The sequence below is a fragment of the Somniosus microcephalus genome, unplaced genomic scaffold, assembly GCF_052327205.1.
Source record: "Somniosus microcephalus isolate GS21.2 unplaced genomic scaffold, FLI_Smic_1.0 unresolved_chr4, whole genome shotgun sequence".
Classification (NCBI taxonomy): Eukaryota; Metazoa; Chordata; class Chondrichthyes; order Squaliformes; family Somniosidae; genus Somniosus; species Somniosus microcephalus.
In genome coordinates, this window is record NW_028225182.1 from 47,915,271 (window position 1) to 47,940,314 (window position 25,044).

At 52.2% G+C, this 25,044-nt stretch overlaps 2 protein-coding genes across 8 annotated transcripts in view; one reads left to right on the forward strand and one right to left on the reverse strand.

Moving 5' to 3' along the window:
- Positions 1-25,044, forward strand: part of mblac1 (metallo-beta-lactamase domain containing 1) — a 420,822-nt gene that overhangs the window by 350,920 nt on the left and 44,858 nt on the right. The window lies entirely within an intron of this gene.
- Positions 292-21,754, reverse strand: LOC147091038 (programmed cell death protein 10-like). The gene is made up of 5 exons (XM_085977469.1): positions 21,609-21,754; positions 18,035-18,164; positions 13,238-13,316; positions 5,295-5,377; positions 292-540 (listed from the first exon to the last, which is right to left on the reverse strand). Exons 1-5 carry the CDS (start codon positions 21,724-21,726, stop codon positions 459-461), a joined length of 492 nt encoding a protein of 163 aa, XP_085833595.1. The 5' UTR covers positions 21,727-21,754; the 3' UTR covers positions 292-458.

The following is a 25,044-nucleotide window of genomic DNA, read 5'->3' on the forward strand; positions in this document are numbered from 1 at the left end:
CCTGGTCCTTCTAGGTGGTGGCGGTCGCTGGCTTGGGAGTATCTTAACGCCTGCTACCCGCCTTGGTTCCGTAGCCTTTAATACCCGTGACTAACAAAAACCTGTCAATCTCAGTTTTGACATTAATCGCTTGACCCCCCCCAACCTCAGCAGCTTTGTGGGGGGGGAGTTTCAGATTTATGCTGTCCTGAGCTTCGCCGGATCACTTTCAATGACATAAAACCCATATCAGGAATCACGGCAAGATCGGGTGTGTGTGTTCAGCACCCAATAATCAGGCTTCATACCGGGATCATTCAACACGATTTATTAATTTCTACCAACACCTTTGCACACAACGTCAAAATTATTATTTACTCAATTTCAATCTTCGGTCTTCCTGCTGATCCAAGTCCCACAAAATGCAACGCCGAAGGATTCAATGCCGGTTCTCGGGTGAGCTACGTCTTGGGAGTGTTCTACTGGGCATTGGCAAAGGCTTGCACCAGCAGATTGATCTGGTGAATAAGGGTCAGCGCGCCAATGATTACATCGGAATTCCTGGCAGAGGGAAGAGGAGGCAGAGAGAAGTCCGTTACAAGCCAATCCCCACAGGCAGGATCCAGTCCGTATTTTAGTCAGCAGCGGCCCATTCCACCAGCTCAGCTGGATTCTGCTCCGCGTTTTTGTGACAGGTTCACAAAGCCGGGATTGAGTTCCGAGCGGGATGAGTGCAACTCTGCCATACAGCAATATATAACGAGACATTATACAGCTGTGCCACACTGTCGGCGGGGCGGTACGGAGGGAGCGCCGCACTGTCGGAGGGGCAGTACTGAGGGAGCGCTGCACTGTCGGAGGGGCAGTACTGAGGGAGCGCCGCACTATCAGAGGGGCAGTACTGAGGGAGTGCTGCACTGTCAGAGGGGCAGTACTGAGGGAGAGCCGCACTGTCGGAGGGGCAGTACTGAGGGAGCGCCACACTGTCGGAGGGGCAGTACTGAGGGAGTGCCGCACTGTCGGAGGGGCGGTACTGAGGGAGCGCCGCACTGTCGGAGGGGCAGTACTGAGGGAGCACCGCACTGTCGGAGGGGCAGTACTGAGGGAGCGCCACACTGTCGGAGGGGCAGTACTGAGGGTGCACCGCACTATCGGAGGGGCAGTACTGAGGGAGCACCGCACTGTCGGAGGGGCAGTACTGAGGGAGCGCCGCACTGTCGGAGGGGCAGTACTGAGGGAGCACCGCACTATCGGAGGGGCAGTACTGAGGGAGCGCCGCACTGTCGGAGGGGCAGTACTGAGGGAGCGCCGCACTGTCGGAGGGGCAGTACTGAGGGAACGCCGCACTGTCGGAGGGGCAGTACTGAGGGAACGCCGCACTGTCGGAGGGGCAGTACTGAGGGAGTGCCGCACTGTCGGAGGGGCAGTACTGAGGGAGCGCCGCACTGTCGGAGGGGCAGTACTGAGGGAACGCCGCACTGTCGGAGGAGCAGTACTGAGGGAACGCCGCACTGTCGGAGGGGCAGTACTGAGGGAGTGCCGCACTGTCGGAGGGGCAGTACTGAGGGAGCACCGCACTGTCGGAGGGGCAGTACTGAGGGAGCACCGCACTGTCGGAGGGGCAGTACTGAGGGAGCGCCGCACTGTCGGAGGGGCAGTACTGAGGGAACGCCGCACTGTCGGAGGGGCAGTACTGAGGGAGTGCCGCACTGTCGGAGGGGCGGTACTGAGGGAGCGCCGCACTGTCGTAGGTGCCATCTTTCGGATGAGACGTTAAACCGAGGCCCCGTCTGCTCTCTCAGGTGGATGTAAAAGATCCCACGGCCACTATTTCGAAGAAGAGCAGGGGAGATCTCCCCGGTGTCCTGGGCCAATATTTATCCCTCAATCAACATCACTAAAACAGATGATCCGGTCATTAGCACATTGCTGTGTGTGGGATCTTGCTTTGCGCAAATTGCCTGCCGCATTTCCGAAAGGATTCGCAAATTTCATGTCTCCCCTGAAGATTTACTTCTGGCTTATTGGAGGAACCCTGGCTGGACTGAGTTTAAAATCCAGGGCTCCAGGGCTCAACAAGATGGCTGCGGTCAACCTCATGGCCAAGACCTGCAAAGTTCAGGTTTGGACTGACAAAGAAGGAATGTTCCAGAAATTAGAAGGCAGTCAGGCCTTCTGCATTTATCTATGAGAAGCAAACAGTGGCATTTGGGCCTCTGATTAAAACCCATCAAGGCCGTTTGCACAGATAATCAACGGGTAATAGCTGCATTCAGACCTTCGTTAGCTGACTTCAACACTGTTTGGAAACGATCAACGGGGCATTAAAACAGGAATGGCCCCATCACAAGACCAGTCACACAAAGGAAAACACTTGTGGGACGTTTAAAGACCGATTAACCGGCCATCCAGGTCGATGGGCCCAGATCGGTTTCCTTTGTATAGACTTCAACACGTCCAGGTCAGACAAAGAAACAGGCTGATCTGGCGAGTGATAAGGGCTCCCAGAAAGGGGTATAAGTAATCCCTCAGGAAGCCATTTCCCTCTCTCTCTCTCTCTCGCCTGGACTCCGGTGCCCTGCCTCACCATCAAGAAGATAAAGACATCGGCAGGCAACGGGGCACGGAGCAGGCGTTCTAACATCTGAGACTGGTGAGCATAAACTTTCTGGCCCATCGCAAGACAACTTAGATAGGTGTAAAGGGTGGGAGTTAAGGGGATTGCTAAAATTGTCATTTTAGTCATTTTCCCTCGATGTGTCCGTTTCTCCTCCCCCGCTAAGTGTAATTGTGTTACATACACAGTGATTTTTCTCTGTATAGTGTTTATTTTTCTCTATTTTTAATAAACATTAGTTTTCTTTGCACCAAACCACGGGGTCTCGTTTTGTTTATATCGCTGCTCGTAATAAGTCCGGTGGTCAGAACCAGAGTGGAAGCGATTCGAACCGCACGGGGCTGGGGCAGCTCAGGTACGCCTGACTGGCCAGACACAAACCCCAAACCAAAACCCCCTACATTTCCCACATTACAACAGTGACCACACTTCAAAAGGTTCTTCATTGGCTGTAAAGCACTTTGAGACGTCTGGTGGTCGTGAAAGCCGTTGGAGAAATGCAAAGCCTTTCATTCTTTCTTTACCAATAGTTCAAAGAGAATAATCCAGCCCTTAGAAAACATAGAAGATAGGAGCAGGAGTAGGCCATTCGGCCCCTCGAGCCTGCTCGGCCATTCAATGAGATCATGGCTGATCATCCAAATTCAGTACCCTGTCCCTGCCTTCTCCCCATAGAAGGGGCATTAGAAAAAAATGTATTTTTCATTCTTTTGTTGATTAGTTATATAAATATTGCAGATGCAGGGGGGGAAAACTGCTGTTCGACTGGGTGAGGCGGTTGGCAATGCGATGACACCTCCAGGGATGTAGCCTGTTGGCAACCCTTGGTTTGTTGTGGGACTGGTGCCCTCTGTAGCCCAGACTGGGTAAGGACAGCAGGCCTCCTTCACAGATGGGTTTTTAACCACAGTCTGAGAGCTTCGTGCTCACGTTTGCTGACACCAGCTTCTTATTTCCAATTTCTTTGTAACCGTGAACTGAAAATTCTTCGCAAGAGCCGGCACAGGCTCGACGGGCCGTAATGGCCTCCTTCTGCGCTGTGCCGTTCTAGGATTCTATGAGCACTCCCGCTTGCTATCCGCAGACTGGACTGGAGCTACATGCATGTGGACACCGGATGAAGACACTTCTGGTGGTACAGTCAAACTAGGAGCAGGAGTCGGCCATTCGGCCCCTCGAGCCTGCTCCGCCATTCAATAAGATCATGGCTGATCATTGACCTCAATTCCACTCTCCCGCCCGATCCCAATATCCCTTAATTCCCCTAGAGTCCAAAAATCTATCGATCTCAGCCTTGAATATACTCAACGACGGAGCCTCCACAGCCCTCTGGGGCAGAGAATTCCAAAGATTCACCACCCTCTGAGTGAAGAAATTCCTCCTCATCTCAGTCCTAAATGGCCGACCCCTTATCCTGAGACTGTGACCCCTGGTTCTAGATTCCCCAGCCAGGGGGAAACAACCTCTCAGCATCGACCCTGTCAATCCCCTTCAGAATCTTGTATGTTTCAATGAGATCACCTCTCATTCTTCTAAACTCCAGAGAGTATCGGCCCATTCTACACAACCTCTCATCATAGGACAGTGCCGTAACCCGCTGTACCTGTTTACTGCTGATTTTAACCTGAAGTTCTCGTCAATGAAAACAACAACAGCAACCTGTATTTATATAGCGCCTTTAACGTAGTAAAACGTCCCAAGGTGCTGCACAAGAGTATTTTGAGACAAGAAAAATTTAACACCGAGCCACATAAGGATAAATTAGGGCAGGTGACCAAAAGCTTGGTCAAAGAGGCAGGTTTTAAGGAGCGTCTTAAAGGAGGAGAGAGAGGTAGCGAGGCGGAGAGGTTTAGGGAGGGAATTCCAGAGCTTAGGGCCCAGGCAACAGAAGGCACGGCCGCCGATGGTGGAGCGATTATAATCAGGGATGCTCAAGAGGGCAGAATTAGAGGAGCGCCGATACCTCGGGGGGTTGTGGGGCTGGAGGAGATTACAGAGATAGGAAGGGCCGAGGCCGTGGAGGGATTTGAAAACAAGGATGAGAATTTTGAAATCGAGGCGCTGCTTAACCGGGAGCCAATGTAGGTCAGCGAGCCCAGGAGGTGATGGGCGAACGGGACTTGGTGCGAGTTGGGACACGGGCAGCCGAGTTTTGGATGATCTCAGGTCTATGTAGGGTGGAATGTGGGAGGCCGGCCAGGAGTGCGTTGGAATGGTCAAGTCTCGAGGTAACAAAGGCATGGATGAGGGTTTCAGCAGCGGATGAAATGAGGCAAGGGCGGAGACGGGCGATGTTACGGAGGTGGAAGTAGGCGGTCTTTGTTATGCTGCGGGTATGTGGTCGGCAAAGAGTTAAACATAAAAAAAACTGCCGTCCGCTGGGGGTGGGAGGGAGAGCACGACAAACGACATCAGGCGGGGGGGGGGGGGTGGAAAAAACAAACAAATGGAAGGCCGGGGTTGGAGTTGGGATGTGCGCGTCTCGTGAGGAAGAGGATCGGGCTCGGTCCGGGGTGGGCGCGATGCCCTCTGCAGTCAAATAGCCTTCCGGCGCCGGACCACAAGCAAGGAATGGGCGCTCGGGCGGGGCAACTTGAGGGCAGGGTACACCAGCGAGAGTCCGTGCTGGGGACGGTGGGGGAGGTCGGCGGGGGGGGGGGCAGGAGTTTAACAAATACATAGCAAAACTTAATCTCACCTGTGGTCGCTGAAATACTTTTTCAAAGTATCGCTGAAGGCTTTGGAAGCGATTACAAATTCCTTTTTCCTCTGGTTGAGGCCCTGCGAAGGAAATAAGATCAGAAATATAGAACTGTGGGTCAGAGTAGTGGAAGAGCACCCTGGGGGTCACCATTGACCAGAAACTTAACTGGGCCAGCCACATAAACACTGTGGCAACAAGAGCAGGTCAGAGGCTGGGTATTCTGCAGCCCCCTGGTTATCGACCCCTCTGCTAAGGGAAATATATAAGAACATAAGAACATAAGAAATAGGAGCAGGAGTAGGCCAATCGGCCCCTCGAGCCTGCTCCGCCATTCAATAAGATCATGGCTGATCTGATCCTAACCGCCAATCCACTATCACAGAACCATCTCCTGAATCTAACAGAATTAGACACACGAAATAGGAGCAGGATCAGGCTACACAGCCCCTGGGCCCGCTCCGCTACCCTACCCACAGGGCCATGACCGATCCGAACCTAGACTCATGTCCAAATTCCTGCCCTCTCCCCGTAACCCTTAATTCCCTTTACTTCTAGGGAACTGTCTATTTCTGTTTTAAATTTATGTAATGATGTAGCTTCTACAGCTTTTTGGGGCAGCATATTCCATGGACCTACCACCCTCTGAGTGAAGTAGTTCCTCCTCATCTCAGTTTTGAAAAAGCAGCCCCTTATTCTAAGACTATGCCCCCTAGTTCTAGTTTCACCCATCATCGGGAACATTCTCCCCGCATCCACCCGATCCAACCCCTTCACAATCTTATATGTTTCAATAAGATCGCCTCTCATTCTTCTGAACTCCAATGAGTAGAGTCCCAATCTACTCAACCTCTCCTCATATGTCCATCCTCTCATCCCCGGGATTAACCAAGTGAACCTTCTTTGTACTGACTCGAGAGCAAGTATGTCTTTTCTTAAGTATGGACACCAAAACTGTATGCAGTATTCCAGGTGCGGTCTCACCAATACCTTGTACAACTGAAGCAATACCTCCCTATTTTTATATTCTATCCCCCTAGCAATGAAAGCCAACATTCCATTGGCCTTCTTAATCACTTGCTGTACCTGCATGCTAACCTTTTGAGTTTCGTGCACCAGGACCTCCAGATCCCTTTGTACTTCAGTACTTTATAGTTTCTTGCCATTAAGATAATAACTTGCTCTACGATTTTTCCTGCCAAAGTGCATAACCTCACACTTTCCAGTATTGTATTCCATCTGCCAAATCTCTGCCTACTTACTTAGCCTGTCTATGTCCCCTTGCAGGTTTTTTATGTCCTCCTCACTCACTACTTTCCCTCCCATCTTAGTATCATCTGCAAACTTTGATATGTTACACTCGGTCCCCTCCTCCAAATCGTTAATAGGTCCTTTCTATCCACTCTATCTAGGCCCCTCATGATTTTATACACCTCAATTAAATCTCCCCTCAGCCTCCTCTGTTCCAAAGAAAACAACCCCAGCCTATCCAATCGTTCCTCGTAGCTAAAATGCTCCAGTCCTGGCAACATCCATATAGGGGGTATGATTAAGAAGTTTGCAGATGATACTAAAATCGGCTGTGTGGTTGATACTGAAGAAGGAAGCTGCAGACTGCAGGAAGATATCAATAAATTGGTCAGGTGGGCAGAACAGTGGCAAATGGAATTCAATCCGGAGAAGTGTGAGATAATGCATTTGGGGAGGGCTAACAAGGAAAGGGAATACACATTAAATGGTAGGACAGTGAGTAGTGTAGAGGAACAAAGGGACCTTGGAGTGCATGTCCACAGATCCCTGAAGGTAGCAGGCCAGGTAGATAAGGTGGTTAAGAAGGCATATGGAGTGCTTGCCTTTATTAGCCATGGCATAGAATACAAGAGCAGGGGAGGTTATGCTTCAACTGTATAAAACACTGGTTAGGCCTCAGCTAGAGTACTGCGTGCAGTTCTGGTCACCACATTACAGGAAAGATGTGATTGCACTAGAGAGGGTACAGAGGAGATTTACAAGGATGTTACCAGGAGTAGAGAATCTTAGCTACGAGGAAAGACTGGATAGGCTGGGTCTGTTTTCCTTGGAACAGAGGAGGCTGAGGGGAGACTTTATTGAGGTGTACAAAATTATGAGGGGCCTGAATAGAGTGGACAGAAAGGACCTATTTCCCTTAGCAGAGGGGTCAAAAACCAGGGGGCACAGATTTAAAGTAATTGGGGGAAGGTTTAGAGGGGATTTGAGGGGAAATTTCTTCACCCAGAGGGCGGTGGGGGTCTGGAACTCACTGCCTGAAAGGGTGGGAGAGGCAGAAACCCTAACCACATTTAAAAAGTACTTGGATGTGCGCTTGAAGTGCCGTAACCTGCAGGGCTACGGACCAAGAGCCGGGAAGTGGGATTAGGCTGGGTAGCTCTTTGTCGGCCGGCGCGGACACGAGGGGCCGAAATGGCCTCCTTCCGTGCTGTAACATTCTATGATTCCGTGAATCTATGAAATCCACACTGATGGTCCCTGATTAATCCGTGTCTTTCTAAATGAAGATTTATCCTGTCCCTCTGAATTTTTTCCAAGAATTTTCCCACCACCGAGGTTAGGCTGACTGGCCTGTAATTACTCGGTCTATCCCTTTCTCCCTTTTTAAACAACGGTACCACGTTAGCAGTCCTCCAGTCCTCTGGCACCACACCTGTAGTCAGAGAGGATTGGAAAATGATGGTCAGAGCCTCTGATATTTCCTCTCTTATTTCTTTTAACAGTCTGGGATACATTTTATCCGGGCCTGGGATTTATCCACTTTCAAAGATGCTAAACCCCTTAATACTTCCTCTCTCACTATGTTTATTTCATCTAATATTTCACACTCCTCCCCCCTGATTGCAATGTCTGCTTCGTCCCTCTCTTTTGTGAAAACAGACGCAAATGGGGTGGTTTTGCCAATGGGGACGTGATGGAGGTGAGACTGCTGCTTGTTGGGTTGTAGTCCCGCCTCCATCGGCGTCCGGCCAACCCATGCTATTTCCCCTTGATTGACCTTGTTAAGCCCGCCCAGCGGGCTCAGCAGGCCAATTAAGGGACACCTGGTTACTGGTTTGAAAGTACATATTTGAAAGTTCTTTATCTGAATGCACGTAGCATTCGTAACAAAATGAATGAGTTAACGGCACAAATAACTACATATGGGTATGATCTTGTGGCCATTACAGAAACATGGCTGCAGGGTGACCTTGACAGGGAATTAAACATACCAGGTTATTTAACAATCAGGAAGGACAGGCAGGAAGGGAGGGGAGGTGGGGTGGCTATGTTAATAAAGGAAGGAATCACTATAATACAGAGAAATGATATTGGGTCAAAGGAGTAGGATAGTGAAACAGTTTGGGTAGAGATAAGGAATAATAAGGGGAAAAAACACTAGTGGGCGTAGTCTATAGGCCTCCGAACAGTTGCAACTCTGTTGGACGGAGTATTAATCAGGAAATAGTTGAGGCTTGTAATAAGGGAATAGCTATAATTATGGGGGATTTTAACTATCATATTAACTGGACAAATCAAACTGGGCAGAGCAGCCTTGAGGATGAGTTCATTGAGTGTATTAGGGATGGGTTTCTTGAGCAGTATGTAACTGAACCGACCAGGGGGCAAGCAACCTTAGATTTGGTCCTGTGTAATGAGACAGGATTAATTAAAAATGTCCTAGTAAAGGATCCCCTTGGAATGAGTGACCATAACATGGTTGAATTCCATATTCAAGTAGAGGGTGAGAAGGTTGGATCTCAAACAAGCGTGCTGAGCTTGAATAAAGGAGACTATGAAGGTATGAGAGCAGAATTGATTAGAGTGCACTGGGAAAATAGATTAAAGGGTAAGACGGTACATGATCAGTGGTGTACATTTAAGGAGTTATTTTACATCTTCCAAAAAAAATATATTCCACTGAGGAAGAAAGGGTATAAAAGAAAAGATAGCCATCTGTGGCTAAGTAAAGTAATTAAGGATAGTATCCGACTAAAAACAAGGGCATATAAGGTAGCCAAATCTAGTGGGAAGATAGAAGATTGGGAAGTCTTTAAAAGACAGCAAAAAATATCTTAAAGATTGATTAAGAAAGGGAAGATAGATTATGAAAGTAAATTAGCAAAAAATATAAAAACGGATAGCAAAAGTTTCTATAGTTATATAAAAAGAAAAAGGGTGGCTAAAGTAAATGTTGGTCCCTTAGAGGATGAGACTGGGAAATTAATGGTGGGAAACATGGAGATGGCAATAACGCTGAACAAATATTTTGTATCAGTCTTTACGGTAGAGGACACTAAGAATATCCCAACACTGGACAAACAGGGGGCTCTAGGGGGAGAGGAGCTAAATACGATTAAAATCACTAAGGAAGTGGTACTTGGTAAAATAATGGGACTTAAGCTGGATAAATCCCCTGGACCTGATGGCTTACATCCTAGGGTCTTGAGGGAAGTGGCGGTAGGGATTGTGGATGCATTGGTAATAATTTTCCAAAACTCCCTGGACTCAGCAAAGGTCCCGGCAGATTGGAAAACTGCTAATGTAACACCCTTATTTAAAAAGGGTAGTAGGCAGAAGGCTGGAAACTATAGACCTGTTAGCCTAACATCTGTGGTTGGTAAAATGTTAGAGTCCATTATTAAGGAGACAGTAATGGGACATTTGGATAAACATAATTTAATAGGACAAACTCAGCATGGTTTCATGAAGGGGAAGTCATGTTTGACAAATTTGCTTGAGTTCTTTGAGGAAGTAACATACAGGGTGGATAAAGGAGAACCAGTGGGCGTAGTGTATTTAGACTTCCAAAAGGCATTTGACAAGGTGCCACACAAAAGATTATTGCTCAAGATAAAAAATAACGGGATTGGGGGTAATATTCTGGCGTGGGTGGAGAATTGGCTCTCTAAGAGAAAGCAGAGAGTTGGGATAAATGGTTCATTCTCAGACTGGCAATCAGTAACTAGTGGTGTTCCGCAGGGGTCAGTGCTGGGTCCCCAACTCTTTACAATCTATATTAACAATTTGGAGGAGGGGACCGAGTGTAACATATCAAAGTTTGCAGATGATGGGCAGCACGGTGGCATAGTGGTTAGCACTGTTGCCTCACAGCGCCAGGGGCCCGGGTTCAAATCCGGCCTCGGGTGACTGTCTGTGTGGAGTTTGCACATTCTCCCCGTGTTTGTGTGGGTTTCCTCCGGGTGCTCCGGTTTCCTCCCACAGTCCAAAGATGTGCGGGTTAGGTTGATTGGCCATGATAAAAAAAATTGGCCCTTAGTGTTAGGGGGGATTAAATACGTGGGGTTACGGGGTTACGGGGATAGGGCTTGGGTGGGATGGCTGTCGGTGTAGGGACCGGGTGCTAGGGTTTGGATGATCAGCCATGATCTCGTTGAATGGCGGAGCAGGCTCAAAGGGCCGAATGGCCTACTCCTGCTCCTATCTTCTATGTTTCTATATGATACTAAGATGGGAGGGAAAGTAGTGAGTGAGGAGGACATAAAAAACCTGCAAAGTGACATAGACAGGCTAAGTAAGTGGGCAGAGATTTGGCAGATGGAATACAATACTGGAAAGTGTGAGGTTATGCACTTTGGCAGGAAATATCATAGAGCAAGTTATTATCTTAATGGCAAGAAACTGGAAAGTACTGTAGTACAAAGGGATCTGGGGGTCCTGGTGCACGAAACTCAAAAAGTTAGTATGCAGGTGCAGCAAGTGATCAAGAAGGCCAATGGAATGTTGGCTTTTATTGCTAGGGGGATAGAATATAAAAACAGGGAGGTATTGCTGCAGTTCTACAAGGTATTGGTGAGACCGCACCTGGAATACTGCATACAGTTTTGGTGTCCATACTTAAGAAAAGACATACTTGCTCTCGAGTCAGTACAAAGAAGGTTCACTCGGTTAATCCCGGGGATGAGGGGGTGGTCATATGAGGAGAGGTTGAGTAGATTGGGACTCTACTCATTGGAGTTCAGAAGAATGAGAGGCGATCTTATTGAAACATATAAGATTGTGAAGGGGCTTGATCAGGTGGATGCGGTGAGGATGTTCCCAATGATGGGTGAAACTAGAGCTAGGGGGCATAATCTTAAAATAAGGGGCTGCTCTTTCAAAACTGAGATGAGGAGAAACTTCTTCACTCAGAGGGTGGTAGGTTTGTGGAATTTGCTGCCCCAGAAAGCTGTGGAAGCTACATCATTAAATACATTTAAAACAGAAATAGATAGTTTCCTAGAAGTAAAGGGAATTAAGGGTTACGGGGAGCGGGCAGGAAATTGGACATGAGTCTAGGTTCGGAATGGTCATGGCCCTGTGGGTAGTGGAGCGGGCCCAGGGGCCGTGTAGCCTGGTTCTGTTCCTACTTCTTGTGTTCTAATTCTGTGTTAGATTTCAGGAGATGGTTTTATTCCTGTTCTTGGCTGGGGTGGAGATCGCCTTTACAGAAGGTAAGTACTGTAGAAAATATAGGGACAGAGTGATCTCCTGGACGAGTTTCGATCGCCTAGATGGGTCGGAGAGGAATTTCCCAGATTTTTTCTCCCAAATTGGCCATTGGGTTTTTTATCTGGTTTTTCGCCTCTCCCGGGAGATCACATGGGTTCGGGTGGGATGGAGAGTGATAGAAGGTTTGAGGTTAGGATCAGATCAGCCATGATCTTATTGAATGGTGGAGCAGGCTCGAGGGGCCGATTGGCCTACTCCTGCTCCTATTTCTTATGTTCTTATGTTCTTATGTGACGTCAGCGATTGACAATTCATCTGTCAAGAGCTTTTGACAGATGAATTGTCATCGTTTGAAAGCTCTGTGAAGCTGTCAATCACTGACAATCCGTCCTCTAATTTGAGGCCTGGGACACAGGCTCACTTAGAGATCTCTCCTGAGCAGGAAGCAGAAGGCTGATGCATTGGAGATTGCAGCGGCCATTCTGCTCTCTCTGCCGGTGAGATGAGGGACTCCCGAGACCTGAAGGGATGAAGCCTGGAGGAAGAAGCAAAGGTAAGTAAAGCTTTTAAAACACTCAACACTGACCTCACACACTTACCTCTGCACACATGCACCCATCACTCACCTGCACATCTCGGCCCCTCCGACCTCCCGCAGACCCACGGCCCGCCTTGCTGACCCTGGCGAGGTTCGGAGCCGTCAGGAAGCCCGCGCTTTAGGTGGCAAAATAGGAATCATCGAAAAAAACTGCCTGTTAATTGGCACTAATCCCCTTCCCGACTCGAGGAGGCGGCTCCCAGCGCGGGTCGGGTACCCACCTCCTGGGAAGATGGCACAGAGGCGGGTTGGGTTAGGGTTAGGGTTCTGCCTCTGCCATTTTCCCAGCAGTCCCACCTCCAAACCCGCCTCCCCAGGGCTGGCAAGATCGCGCCCAAAGTGTTCATTAAGAACCACACCCACGTCTTCCGCCTCCACACACAGGTTACCCTTTATGACCCCTGATAGGCCCGACTCGTACTTTAGTGATCCTCTTGCTCTTAATGCCAGCGAGTCCTATTGGACAAGACTGCAATACAATCATTTGTAACACTTTGATTTGTAATAGGAAACTCTCGATTTATCGGCACCTAAATAATCGGAAATCTCAGTTAACCGGCAAAATTCAGGAGTAGGTTAAGGTAAGTTTTACTTCATATTACTGGCCTTCCTCGATCTGTGGCTGTGCAATCGGGTGTGGCTGCAGCTGTTGCTAAGCAACAGGGATGCTTGGATATTGTGGCCATTGTTCTGCACCTGTTGCTAAGCAACAGGGTTTGTTGCTGTATACGAAGCTCTCAGCTCTCCATATCTTTTACTATAGCACTCGGTTATCCGGAATTTTTGATGAACCAGCAGCATGCCGGTCCCGTCGGTGCCGGATTAAAAAGAGTTTCCTGTATTTTTTGGCACGGTAATCCACTGATTCGTAATATATCACCTGACGGGTCTCTGGGGGAAATTTCTTGATCAGATCAGAAACCTTGTTCAACATATTCTTGATGGCTAAAGCTGACTCCCTGTAGGAAACAATCGGAACACATTAATTGGCTTAGCATTAGCAGCAGATCAGAAAGGAAGGGTTTGCATTTCTATAGCGCCTTTCACGACCTCCGGACGGTCCAAAGCACTTCACGGGCGACAGCCATTGCAGCGTCAGAAACGCAGCAGTCAAGGTGCGCACAGCAGGATCCCACAAGCAGCAAAGTCGCCTTATGTCGAGCCGCTCCGCCGACCAGTGCGATCGCAGTGTGGTTCCCTCCAAGATTCAGAGCCCTGCGGTGGGTGCGCACACGGGCGGGTAGCGTTCAATGCCTGACCCACACACGCTCATGAGGAAACCGAGCCACGCGCAATCGAGTAAGGCATCACTGACTGACGGACCACCATGACGCGCCACCCTGACTGAGGGACTACCCTGACTGAGCGACCCTGACTGAGGGACCACCCTGACTGACCGACCCTGACTGACCGACCCTGACTGACCGACCCTGACTGACTGACCGACCCTGACTGACCGACCCTGACTGAGGGACCACCCTGACTGACCGAATGACCCTGACTGACCGACCGACCCTGGTGAACGACCCTGACTGACCGACCCTGACTGACCGACCCTGACTGACCGACCCTGACTGACCGACACTGACTGACCGACACTGACTGACCGACACTGACTGACCGACCCTGACTGACCGAAACTGACTGACGGACCCTGACTGACTGAACCTGACTGACCCTGACTGACCGACCCTGACTGATGGAGACTGACTGACCGACCCTGACTGACCGACACTGACTGACCGACACTGACTGACCGACACTGACTGATCGACCCTGACTGATCGACCCTGACTGACCGAAACTGACTGACGGACCCTGACTGACCAACCCTGACTGACCGACCCTGACTGACCCTGACTGACCGACCCTGACTGATGGAGACTGACTGACCGACCCTGACTGACCGACCGACCCTGACAAACGGACCACCCTGACTGACGGACCCTGACTGACCGACCCTGACTGACAGACACTGACCGACCCTGACTGACAGACACTAACTGGCCGACCCTGACTGACCGACCACCCTGACTGACCGACCACCCTGACTGACCGACCACTCTGACTGACCGACCCTGACTGACCGACCCTGACTGACCGACCGACCATGACTGACAGACAGACCATGACTGACAGACACTGACTGACCGACCCTGACTGACCACCCTGACTGACCGACCCTGACTGACCGACCCTGACTGACCGACCCTGACTGACCGACCCTGACTGACCAACCCTGACTGACCGAACGACCCTGACTGACCGACCCTGGTGACCGACCCTGACTGACCGACCCTGACTGACCGACCCTGACTGACCGACCCTGACTGACCGACCCTGACTGACCGAAACTGACTGACCGACCCTGACTGACCGACCCTGACTGACCGACCGACCATGACTGACAGACAGACCATGACTGACAGACACTGACTGACCGACCCTGACTGACCACCCTGACTGACCGACCCTGACTGACCGACCCTGACTGACCGACCCTGACTGACCGACCCTGACTGACCAACCCTGACTGACCGAACGACCCTGACTGACCGACCCTGGTGACCGACCCTGACTGACCGACCCTGACTGACCGACCCTGACTGACCGACCCTGACTGACCGACCCTGACTGACCGACCCTGACTGACCGACCCTGACTGACCGACCCTGACTGACCGACCCTGACTGATCGACCCTGACTGACCGACCCTGACTGACCCTGACTGACCGAAACTGACTGACGGACCCTGACTGACTGAACCTGACTGACCCTGACTGACCGACCCTGACTGACCGACCCTGACTGACCGACCCTGACTGACCGACCCTGACTGACTGACCCTGACTGATGGAGACTGACTGACCGACCCTGACTGACTGACCGACCCTGACAAACGGACCACCCTGACTGACCGACCCTGACTGATGGAGACTGACTGACCGACCCTGACTGACCGACACTGACTGACCGACACTGACTGACCGACACTGACTGATCGACCCTGACTGATCGACCCTGACTGACCGAAACTGACTGACGGACCCTGACTGACCAACCCTGACTGACCGACCCTGACTGACCCTGACTGACCGACCCTGACTGATGGAGACTGACTGACCGACCCTGACTGACCGACCGACCCTGACAAACGGACCACCCTGACTGACGGACCCTGACTGACCGACCCTGACTGACAGACACTGACCGACCCTGACTGACAGACACTAACTGGCCGACCCTGACTGACCGACCACCCTGACTGACCGACCACCCTGACTGACCGACCACTCTGACTGACCGACCCTGACTGACCGACCCTGACTGACCGACCGACCATGACTGACAGACAGACCATGACTGACAGACACTGACTGACCGACCCTGACTGACCACCCTGACTGACCGACCCTGACTGACCGACCCTGACTGACCGACCCTGACTGACCGACCCTGACTGACCAACCCTGACTGACCGAACGACCCTGACTGACCGACCCTGGTGACCGACCCTGACTGACCGACCCTGACTGACCGACCCTGACTGACCGACCCTGACTGACCGACCCTGACTGACCGAAACTGACTGACCGACCCTGACTGACCGACCCTGACTGACCGACCGACCATGACTGACAGACAGACCATGACTGACAGACACTGACTGACCGACCCTGACTGACCACCCTGACTGACCGACCCTGACTGACCGACCCTGACTGACCGACCCTGACTGACCGACCCTGACTGACCAACCCTGACTGACCGAACGACCCTGACTGACCGACCCTGGTGACCGACCCTGACTGACCGACCCTGACTGACCGACCCTGACTGACCGACCCTGACTGACCGACCCTGACTGACCGACCCTGACTGACCGACCCTGACTGACCGACCCTGACTGACCGACCCTGACTGATCGACCCTGACTGACCGACCCTGACTGACCCTGACTGACCGAAACTGACTGACGGACCCTGACTGACTGAACCTGACTGACCCTGACTGACCGACCCTGACTGACCGACCCTGACTGACCGACCCTGACTGACCGACCCTGACTGACTGACCCTGACTGATGGAGACTGACTGACCGACCCTGACTGACTGACCGACCCTGACAAACGGACCACCCTGACTGACGGACCCTGACTGACCGACCCTGACCGGCCACCCTGACTGACCGACCCTGACTGACCGACCCTGACTGACCGACCCTGACTGACCGACCCTGACTGACTGACCCTGACTGACCGACCCTGACTGACCCTAACCCTGACTGACCGACCCTGACTGACTGACCCTGACTGACCAACCCTGACTGACCCTAACCCTGACTGACCGACCCTGACCGACCCTGACTGACCGACCCTGACCGACCCTGACTGACCAACACTGACTGACCGACCCTGACTGACCGACCCTGACTGACCGACACTGACTGACCGACCCTGACTGACCGACACTGACTGACCGACCCTCCGACCCTGACTGACCGACCACCCTGACCGACCCTGACTGACTGACCCTGACTGACCGACCCTGACTGACCGACCCTGACTGACCGACCCTGACTGACCCTGACTGACCAACCCTGACTGACCCTAACCCTGACTGACCGACCCTGACCGACCCTGACTGACCGACCCTGACTGACCGACACTGACTGACCGACCCTGACTGACCGACCCTGACCGACCCTGACTGACCGACACTGACTGACCGACCCTGACTGACCGACCCTGACTGACCGACCCTGACTGACCGACCCTGACCGACCCTGACTGACCAACACTGACTGACCGACCCTGACTGACCGACCCTGACTGACCGACCCTGACCGACCCTGACTGACCGACACTGACTGACCGACCCTGACTGACCGACCCTGACTGACCGACCCTGACTGACCGACCCTGACCGACCCTGACTGACCGACCCTGACTGACCAACACTGACTGACCGACCCTGACTGACCGACCCTGACTGACCGACACTGACTGACCGACCCTGACTGACCGACACTGACTGACCGACCCTCCGACCCTGACTGACCGACCACCCTGACTGACCGACCACCCTGGCCGACCCTGACTGACTGTGGCTGACCGACCCTGACTGACCGGCCCTGACTGACCGACCCTGACTGACTGACCCTGACTGACTGACCCTGACTGACCGACCCTGTCTGACCGACCCTGACTGACCGACCCTGACTGACTGACCGACCCCGACTGACAGACCCTGACCGACCCCGACTGACCGACCCCGACTGACCCACCCTGACTGACCGACCCCCCTGACTGACCGACCCTGACTGACCGACCCCGACTGACCGACCCTGACTGACCGACCCTGACTGACCCTGACTGACCGACCCTGACTGACCGACCCTGACTGACCGACCCTGACTGACCACCCTGACTGACCGACCCTGACTGACCGACCCTGACTGACCGACCCTGACTGACCGACCCTGACTGACCCTGACTGACCGACCCTGACCGACCCTGACCGACCCTGACCGACCCTGACTGACCGACCATGACTGACAGACACTGACTGACCGACCCTGACCGACCCTGACTGACCGACCATGACTGACCGACCCTGACTGACCCTGACCGACCACCCTGACTGACCGACCACCCTGACCGACCCTGAGACTGACCTGATGGTCTCCATGAACTGCTTCCTGTTGTTGATGTTATCCGCAATCTCACTCAGGATATTCCTCAGTGCCAGTCCTTTCTCTCTCAGTTCTGATAAATCTTTGTCTTCTACGTCCTGGTCTAAAGGCCCTAGATAAATGAAACATGACAGGGTCACGCTGGATATCCTTCCCTCCTGTTTACAGCATTTACCAGTGAGTAGGCAATTCAACAAAGAGACCAGGCATCATTCAACACCTGAGACAGGGCACCAGGGACATAAGAATATTAGAATTCAGAGCAGGAGTAGGCCATTCGGCCCCTCGAGCCTGCTCCGCCATTCAATGCGATCATGGCTGATCATCCAAACTCAGTACCCTGTCCCTGCTTTCTCCCTATATCCCTTGATCCCTTTGGCCTTAAGAAATATATCCAACTCCTTCTTGAATATAAATGATCTAGACGAGGGAACTAGATGTAATATCTCCAAGTTTGCAGACGACACAAAGCTGGGGTCCAACGACCGATCCCTGCGGTACCCCACTAGTCACTGCCTGCCACTCGGAAAAAGACCCGTTTATTCCAACTCTTTGCTTCCTGCCTGCCAACCAGTTCTCTATCCAAGTCAGTACCTTGCCCCCAATCCCATGTGCTTTAACTTTGCACGCAAATCTCTTATGCGGGACCTTATCGAAAGCCTTCTGAAAGTCCAAATACACCACATCCACTGGTTCTCCCTTATCTATTCTACCAGTTACATCCTCAAAAACTTCCAGTAGGTTAGTCAAGCACGATTTACCTTCTGTAAATCCATGTTGACTTTGTCCGATCCTGTCACTGTTTTCCAAGTGCTCTGCTATTACATCTTTTATAATGGACTCTAGCATTTTCCCCACTACCGATGTCAGGCCTACCGGTTTATAATTCCCCGTTTTCTCTCTACCACCTTTTTCAAATAGTGGGGTTACATTAGCGACCCTCCAATCCATGGGAACTGTTCCAGAGTCTATCAAGTTCTGGAAGATGACCAGCAATGCATCTACTATTTCTAGGGCCACTTCCTTAAGTACCCTAGGATGTAGATTATCAGGCCCTGGGGATTTATCGGCCTTCAATCCCGTCAATTTCCCTAACACCATTTCCCTACAAATACTGGCTGATCATGGCTGATCTTTGACCTCAACTCCACTTTCCCAGCCGATCCCCATATCCCTTGATTCCCCTAGAATCCAAAAATCTAATGTACTCAACCACTCAGCCTCCACGTCCCTCTGAGGTTGAGAATTCCAAAGATTCGCATCCCTCTGAGTGAAGAAATTCCTCCTCAATCTCGGTCCTAAATGGCCGACCCCTTATCCTGAGGCAGGGCACCAATGGTCTGTTCTCACCCTTAAGTTCACATTGTTGACTTATTTGGGTAACATGTCAGCCATTTTGTGCGCTGCCAAGTCCCACAAACAACAATCAGCTGTTTGGCCGGTTAATATGTTTTTGGTTGAGGGGTAAGTATTAGCCAGGACTCCAGGGAAGAACTCCCCCTGCTCTTTACAAAGCTGGGTGGGAAAGCAAGTTGTGCAGAGGACTCAAGGAATCTGCAAAGGGATGTTATCCACTTAAATGCGAGGTTATCCACTTTGGTGGCAAAAACAGGAAGGCAGATTATTATCTGAATGGCAATAGATTGGGAGAAGGGGAAGTGCAACAAGACCTGGGTGTCCTTGTGCACCAGTCGCTGAAGGTAAGCATGCAGGTGCAGCAGGCGGTTCAGAAGGCAAATGGTATGTTGGCCTTCGTAGCGAGAGGGTTTGAGTACAGGAACAAGGATGTCTTGCTGCAGTTGTACAGGGCCTTGGTGAGACCACACCTTGAGTATTGTGTGCAGTTTTGGTCGTCTTATCTGAGGAAGGATGTTCTTGCCATGGAGGGAGTGCAGCGAAGATTCACCAGACTGATACCTGGGATGGCAGGAATGACGTATGAGGAGAAATTGGGTCGATTGGGCTTATGCTCGCTGGAGTTTAGAAGAATGAGAGGGGATCTCACTGAAACTTATAAAATTCTAACAGGACTAGACAGACTAGATGCAGGGAGGATGTTCCCGATGGTCGGGGAGTCCAGAACCAGGGGTCACAGTCTAAGGATAAGGGGTAAACCATTTAGGACAGAGATGAGGAGGAATTTCTTCACCCAGAGAGTGGTGAACCTGTGGAATTCTCTACCACAGAAGGCAGTGGAGGCCAGTTCATTAAATATATTCAAGAAGGAGTTGGATATATTTTTTAAGGCTAAAGGGATCAAGGGATATGGGGAGAAAGCAGGGACAGGGTAGTGAATTTGGATGATCAGCCATGATCTCATTGAATGGCGGAGCAGGCTCGAGGGGCCGAATGGCCTACTCCTGCTCCTATCTTCTTTATAGACAGGCTAGGTGAGTGGGCAAACATTTGTCAGATGGAGTATAATGTGGGAAAGTGCGAGGTTATCCACTTTGGCAGGAAAAATAAAAAAGCAAATTATTATTTAAATGGAGAGAGATTACAAAATACTACAGTTCAGAGGGACCTGGGGGTCCTTGCGCATGAAACACAAAAAGTTAGCATGTAGGTACAGCAAGTAATCAAAAAGGCAAATGGAATGTTGGCCTTTATTGCAAGGGGGTTGGAGTATAAAAGTAGGGAAGTCCTGCTACAACTGTACAGGGTATTGGTGAGACCACACCTGGAGTACTGCGTACAGTTTTGGTCTCCTTATTTAAGGAAGGATATACTTGCATTGGAGGCAGTTCAGAGACGATTCACTGGGTTAATTCCAGAGATGAGGGGGTTGACTTATGAGGAAAGGTTGAGCAGGTTGGGCCTATACTCATTGGAGTTTAGAAAAATGAGAGGCGATCTTATTGAAACATATAAGATACTGAGGGGGCTCGACAGGGTAGACGCAGAGAGGATGTTTCCCCTCGTGGGGAAATCTAGAACTCGGGGGCACAGTCTCAGAATAAAGGGCCGCCCTTTTAGAACTGAGATGAGGAGGAATTTCTTCTCTGAGGGTCGTAAATCTGTGGAATTCTCTGCCCCAGAGAGCCGTGGAGGCTGGGTCATTAAATACATTTAAGGTGGAGATAGAGAGATTTTTGCAAGATAAGGGAGTGAAGGGTTATGGGGAGTGGGCAGGGAAGTGGCTTTGAGCCCAAGATCAGCCATGATCTTATTGAATGGCGGAGCAGGCTCGAGGGGCCAAGTGGCCTATTCCTGCTCCTATTTATTATGTTCTTCTTCCAATAGTGCCGTGGTATCTTTCTACGCCCACATCTCATCTGAAAGATGGCAAACATCTCGTACTGTAAGAGCTAGATCAGCCTGGGTTACATGGTTACGTCCTGCAGCGGGGCTGGCACCCACAACCTTCTGACTCGGAGGCCAGAGAGCTTCCCACTGGGCCAGAGCTGGAGAGAGCAGATTGTAGGTGGTCAGTGGGAGGAGCAGGCTTGATGGGCCCAATGGCCTTTTCTTGCTCCGTGCCTGGTGTTCCTGCTGTGAGGTGACAGTGAGCCGAGGTCATGACCAGCCCGTCCAGTGAGTGCAAACATAACCGTACCCCTGGCGTCCAGCCCAGACATGCGGAGCAGGGCATCCGTGTAGCTAACGTCCACATCTACGGTCTCCTGTTCCAGGATTTTCAGGATGAGGTCCTGGCAAAGGCCTGGGTTCTTCATCTCGGCCTTGATTCAACACACAAAACAGCGCCAATCAACCACATTCTGTCACAAAACAACAGCAATAAATATTCTCATAATGTTCTCTGTTTTTTCTTTAGGGGAAAAATAACTTATTGAGAAGGGAACCTCAGAGGCCTGGGAGTGAGGTAGAGAGAGAGAGAGGCCTGGGAGTGAGGTAGAGAGAGAGAGAGGCCTGGGAGTGAGGTAGAGAGAGAGAGAGGCCTGGGAGTGAGGTAGAGAGAGAGAGAGGCCTGGGAGTGAGGTAGAGAGAGAGAGAGGCCTGGGAGTGAGGTAGAGAGAGAGAGAGGCCTGGGAGTGAGGTAGAGAGAGAGAGAGGCCTGGGAGTGAGGTAGAGAGAGAGAGAGGCCTGGGAGTGAGGTAGAGAGAGAGAGAGGCCTGGGAGTGAGGTAGAGAGAGAGAGAGGCCTGGGAGTGAGGTAGAGAGAGAGAGAGGCCTGGGAGTGAGGTAGAGAGAGAGAGAGGCCTGGGAGTGAGGTAGAGAGAGAGAGAGGCCTGGGAGTGAGGTAGAGAGAGAGAGAGAGGCCTGGGAGTGAGGTAGAGAGAGAGAGAGAGGCCTGGGAGTGAGGTAGAGAGAGAGAGGCCTGGGAGTGAGGTAGAGAGAGAGAGAGAGGCCTGGGAGTGAGGTAGAGAGAGAGAGAGAGGCCTGGGAGTGAGGTAGAGAGAGAGAGAGGCCTGGGAGTGAGGTAGAGAGAGAGGGGCCTGAAGTGAGGTAGAGAGAGAGAGGCCTGGGAGTGAGGTAGAGAGAGCGGGGCCTGGGAGTGAGGTAGAGAGAGCGGGGCCTGGGAGTGAGGTAGAGAGAGAGGGGCCTGGGAGTGAGGTAGAGAGAGAGAGGCCTGGGAGTGAGGTAGAGAGAGAGAGAGGCCTGGGAGTGAGGTAGGGATAGAGGCCTGGGAGTGTGGTAGAGACAGAGAGAGGCCTGGGAGTGAGGTAGGGATAGAGGCCTGGGAGTGTGGTAGAGACAGAGAGGCCTGGGGGTGAGGGTAGAGAGAGGGAGGCCTGGGAGTGAGGTAGAGAGAGGGAGGCCTGGGAGTGAGGTGGGGATAGAGGCCTGGCAGTGAGGTAGAGAGAGAGAGGGGCCTGGAAGTGAGGTAGAGAGAGCGGGGCCTGGGAGTGAGGTAGAGAGAGCGGGGCCTGGGAGTGAGGTAGAGAGAGAGGGGCCTGGGAGTGAGGTAGAGAGAGAGAGGCCTGGGAGTGAGGTAGGGATAGAGGCCTGGGAGTGAGGTAGAGAGAGGGAGGCCTGGGAGTGAGGTGGGGATAGAGGCCTGGCAGTGAGGTAGAGAGAGAGAGGGGCCTGGGAGTGAGGTAGAGAGAGAGGGGGGCCTGGGAGTGAGATAGAGAGAGAGAGAGGCCTGGGAGTGAGGTAGAGAGAGAGAGGCCAGGGAGTGAGGTAGAGAGAGAGAGCCTGGGAGTGAGGTAGAGAGGGGCCTGGGAGTGAGGTAGAGAGAGAGAGGCCTGGGAGTGAGGTAGGGATAGAGGCCTGGGAGTGAGGTAGAGAGAGAGAGGCCTGGGAGTGAGGTAGAGAGAGAGGGGCCTGGGAGTGAGGTAGAGAGAGAGAGGCCTGGGAGTGAGGTAGGATAGAGGCCTGGGATGAGCTGGGAGTGAGGTAGGATGAGAGGCCTGGGAGTGAGGTAGAGAGAGAGAGGCCTGGGAGTGAGGTAGAGAGAGGAGGGGCCTGGGAGTGAGGTAGAGAGAGAGAGGCCTGGGAGTGAGGTAGAGAGAGAGAGAGAGAGAGAGGCCTGGGAGTGAGGTAGAGAGAGAGGCCTGGGATTGAGGTAGAGAGAGAGAGAGAGGCCTGGGAGTGAGGTAGAGAGAGAGAGAGAGCTGGGAGTGAGGGTAGAGAGAGAGAGAGGCCTGGGAGTGAGGTAGAGAGAGAGGGGCCTGGGAGTGAGGTAGAGAGAGAGAGGCCTGGGAGTGAGGTAGGAATAGAGGCCTGAGAGTGAGGTAGGAATAGAGGCCTGGGAGTGAGGTAGAGAGAGAGGGGCCTGGGAGTGAGGTAGAGAGAGGAGGGGCCTGGGAGTGAGGTAGAGTGGGAGGGGCCTGGGAGTGAGGTAGAGAGAGAGAGAGAGAGGGGCCTGGGAGTGAGGTAGAGAGAGAGTGAGAGAGAGAGGCCTGGGAGTGAGGTAGAGAGAGAGAGAGGCCTGGGAGTGAGGTAGAGAGAGAGAGAGGCCTGGGAGTGAGGTAGAGAGAGAGAGAGGCCTGGGAGTGAGGTAGAGAGAGAGGCCTGGAGTGAGGTAGAGAGAGAGAGAGGCCTGGGAGTGAGGTAGAGAGAGAGAGAGGCCTGGGAGTGAGGTAGAGAGAGAGAGAGGCCTGGGAGTGATGGTAGAGAGAGAGAGGCCTGGGAGTGAGGTAAAGAGAGAGAGAGAGGCCTGGGAGTGAGGTAGAGAGAGAGAGGCCTGGGAGTGAGGTAAAGAGAGAGAGAGAGGCCTGGGAGTGAGGTAGAGAGAGAGAGAGGCCTGGAGTGAGGTAGAGAGAGAGAGAGGCCTGGGAGTGAGGTAGAGAGAGAGAGAGGCCTGGGAGTGAGGTAGAGAGAGAGAGGGGCCTTGGAGTGAGGTAGAGAGAGAGAGAGGCCTGGGAGTGAGGTAGAGGTAGAGAGAGAGAGAGAGAGAGAGAGAGAGAGGGGCCTGGGAGTGAGGTAGAGAGAGAGGGGGCCTGGGAGTGAGGTAGAGAAAGAGAGAGGGGCCTGGGAGTGAGGTAGAGAGAGAGGGGCCTGGGAGTGAGGTAGAGAGAGAGAGAGGCCTGGGAGTGAGGTAGAGAGAGAGAGAGGCCTGGGAGTGAGGTAGAGAGAGAGAGAGAGGCCTGGGAGTGAGGTAGAGAGAGAGAGGCCTGGGAGTGAGGTAGAGAGAGGCCTGGGAGTGAGGTAGAGAGAGAGAGAGGCCTGAGGTAGAGAGAGAGAGAGAGAGAGGCCTGGGAGTGAGGTAGAGAGAGAGAGGCTTGGGAGTGATGTAGAGAGAGAGGTGGGCCTGGGAGTGATGTAGAGAGAGAGGAGGGGGCCTGGGAGTGAGGTAGAGAGAGAGAGGCCTGGGAGTGAGGTAGAGAGAGAGAGGGGGCCTGGGAGTGAGGGTAGAGAGAGAGGCCTGGGAGTGAGGTAGAGAGAGAGAGAGAGAAGCCTGGGAGTGAGGTAGAGAGAGAGAGGCCTGGGAGTGAGGTAGAGAGAGAGCGGGGCCTGGGAGTGAGGGTAGAGAGAGAGAGAGGGGACTGGGAGTGAGGTAGAGAGAGAGAGAGGGCTGGGAGTGAGGTGTATTGATTTCTTTGTGGGTTCAATAATGAGTCATTTATGAAAGAGAATGAGTTTTAA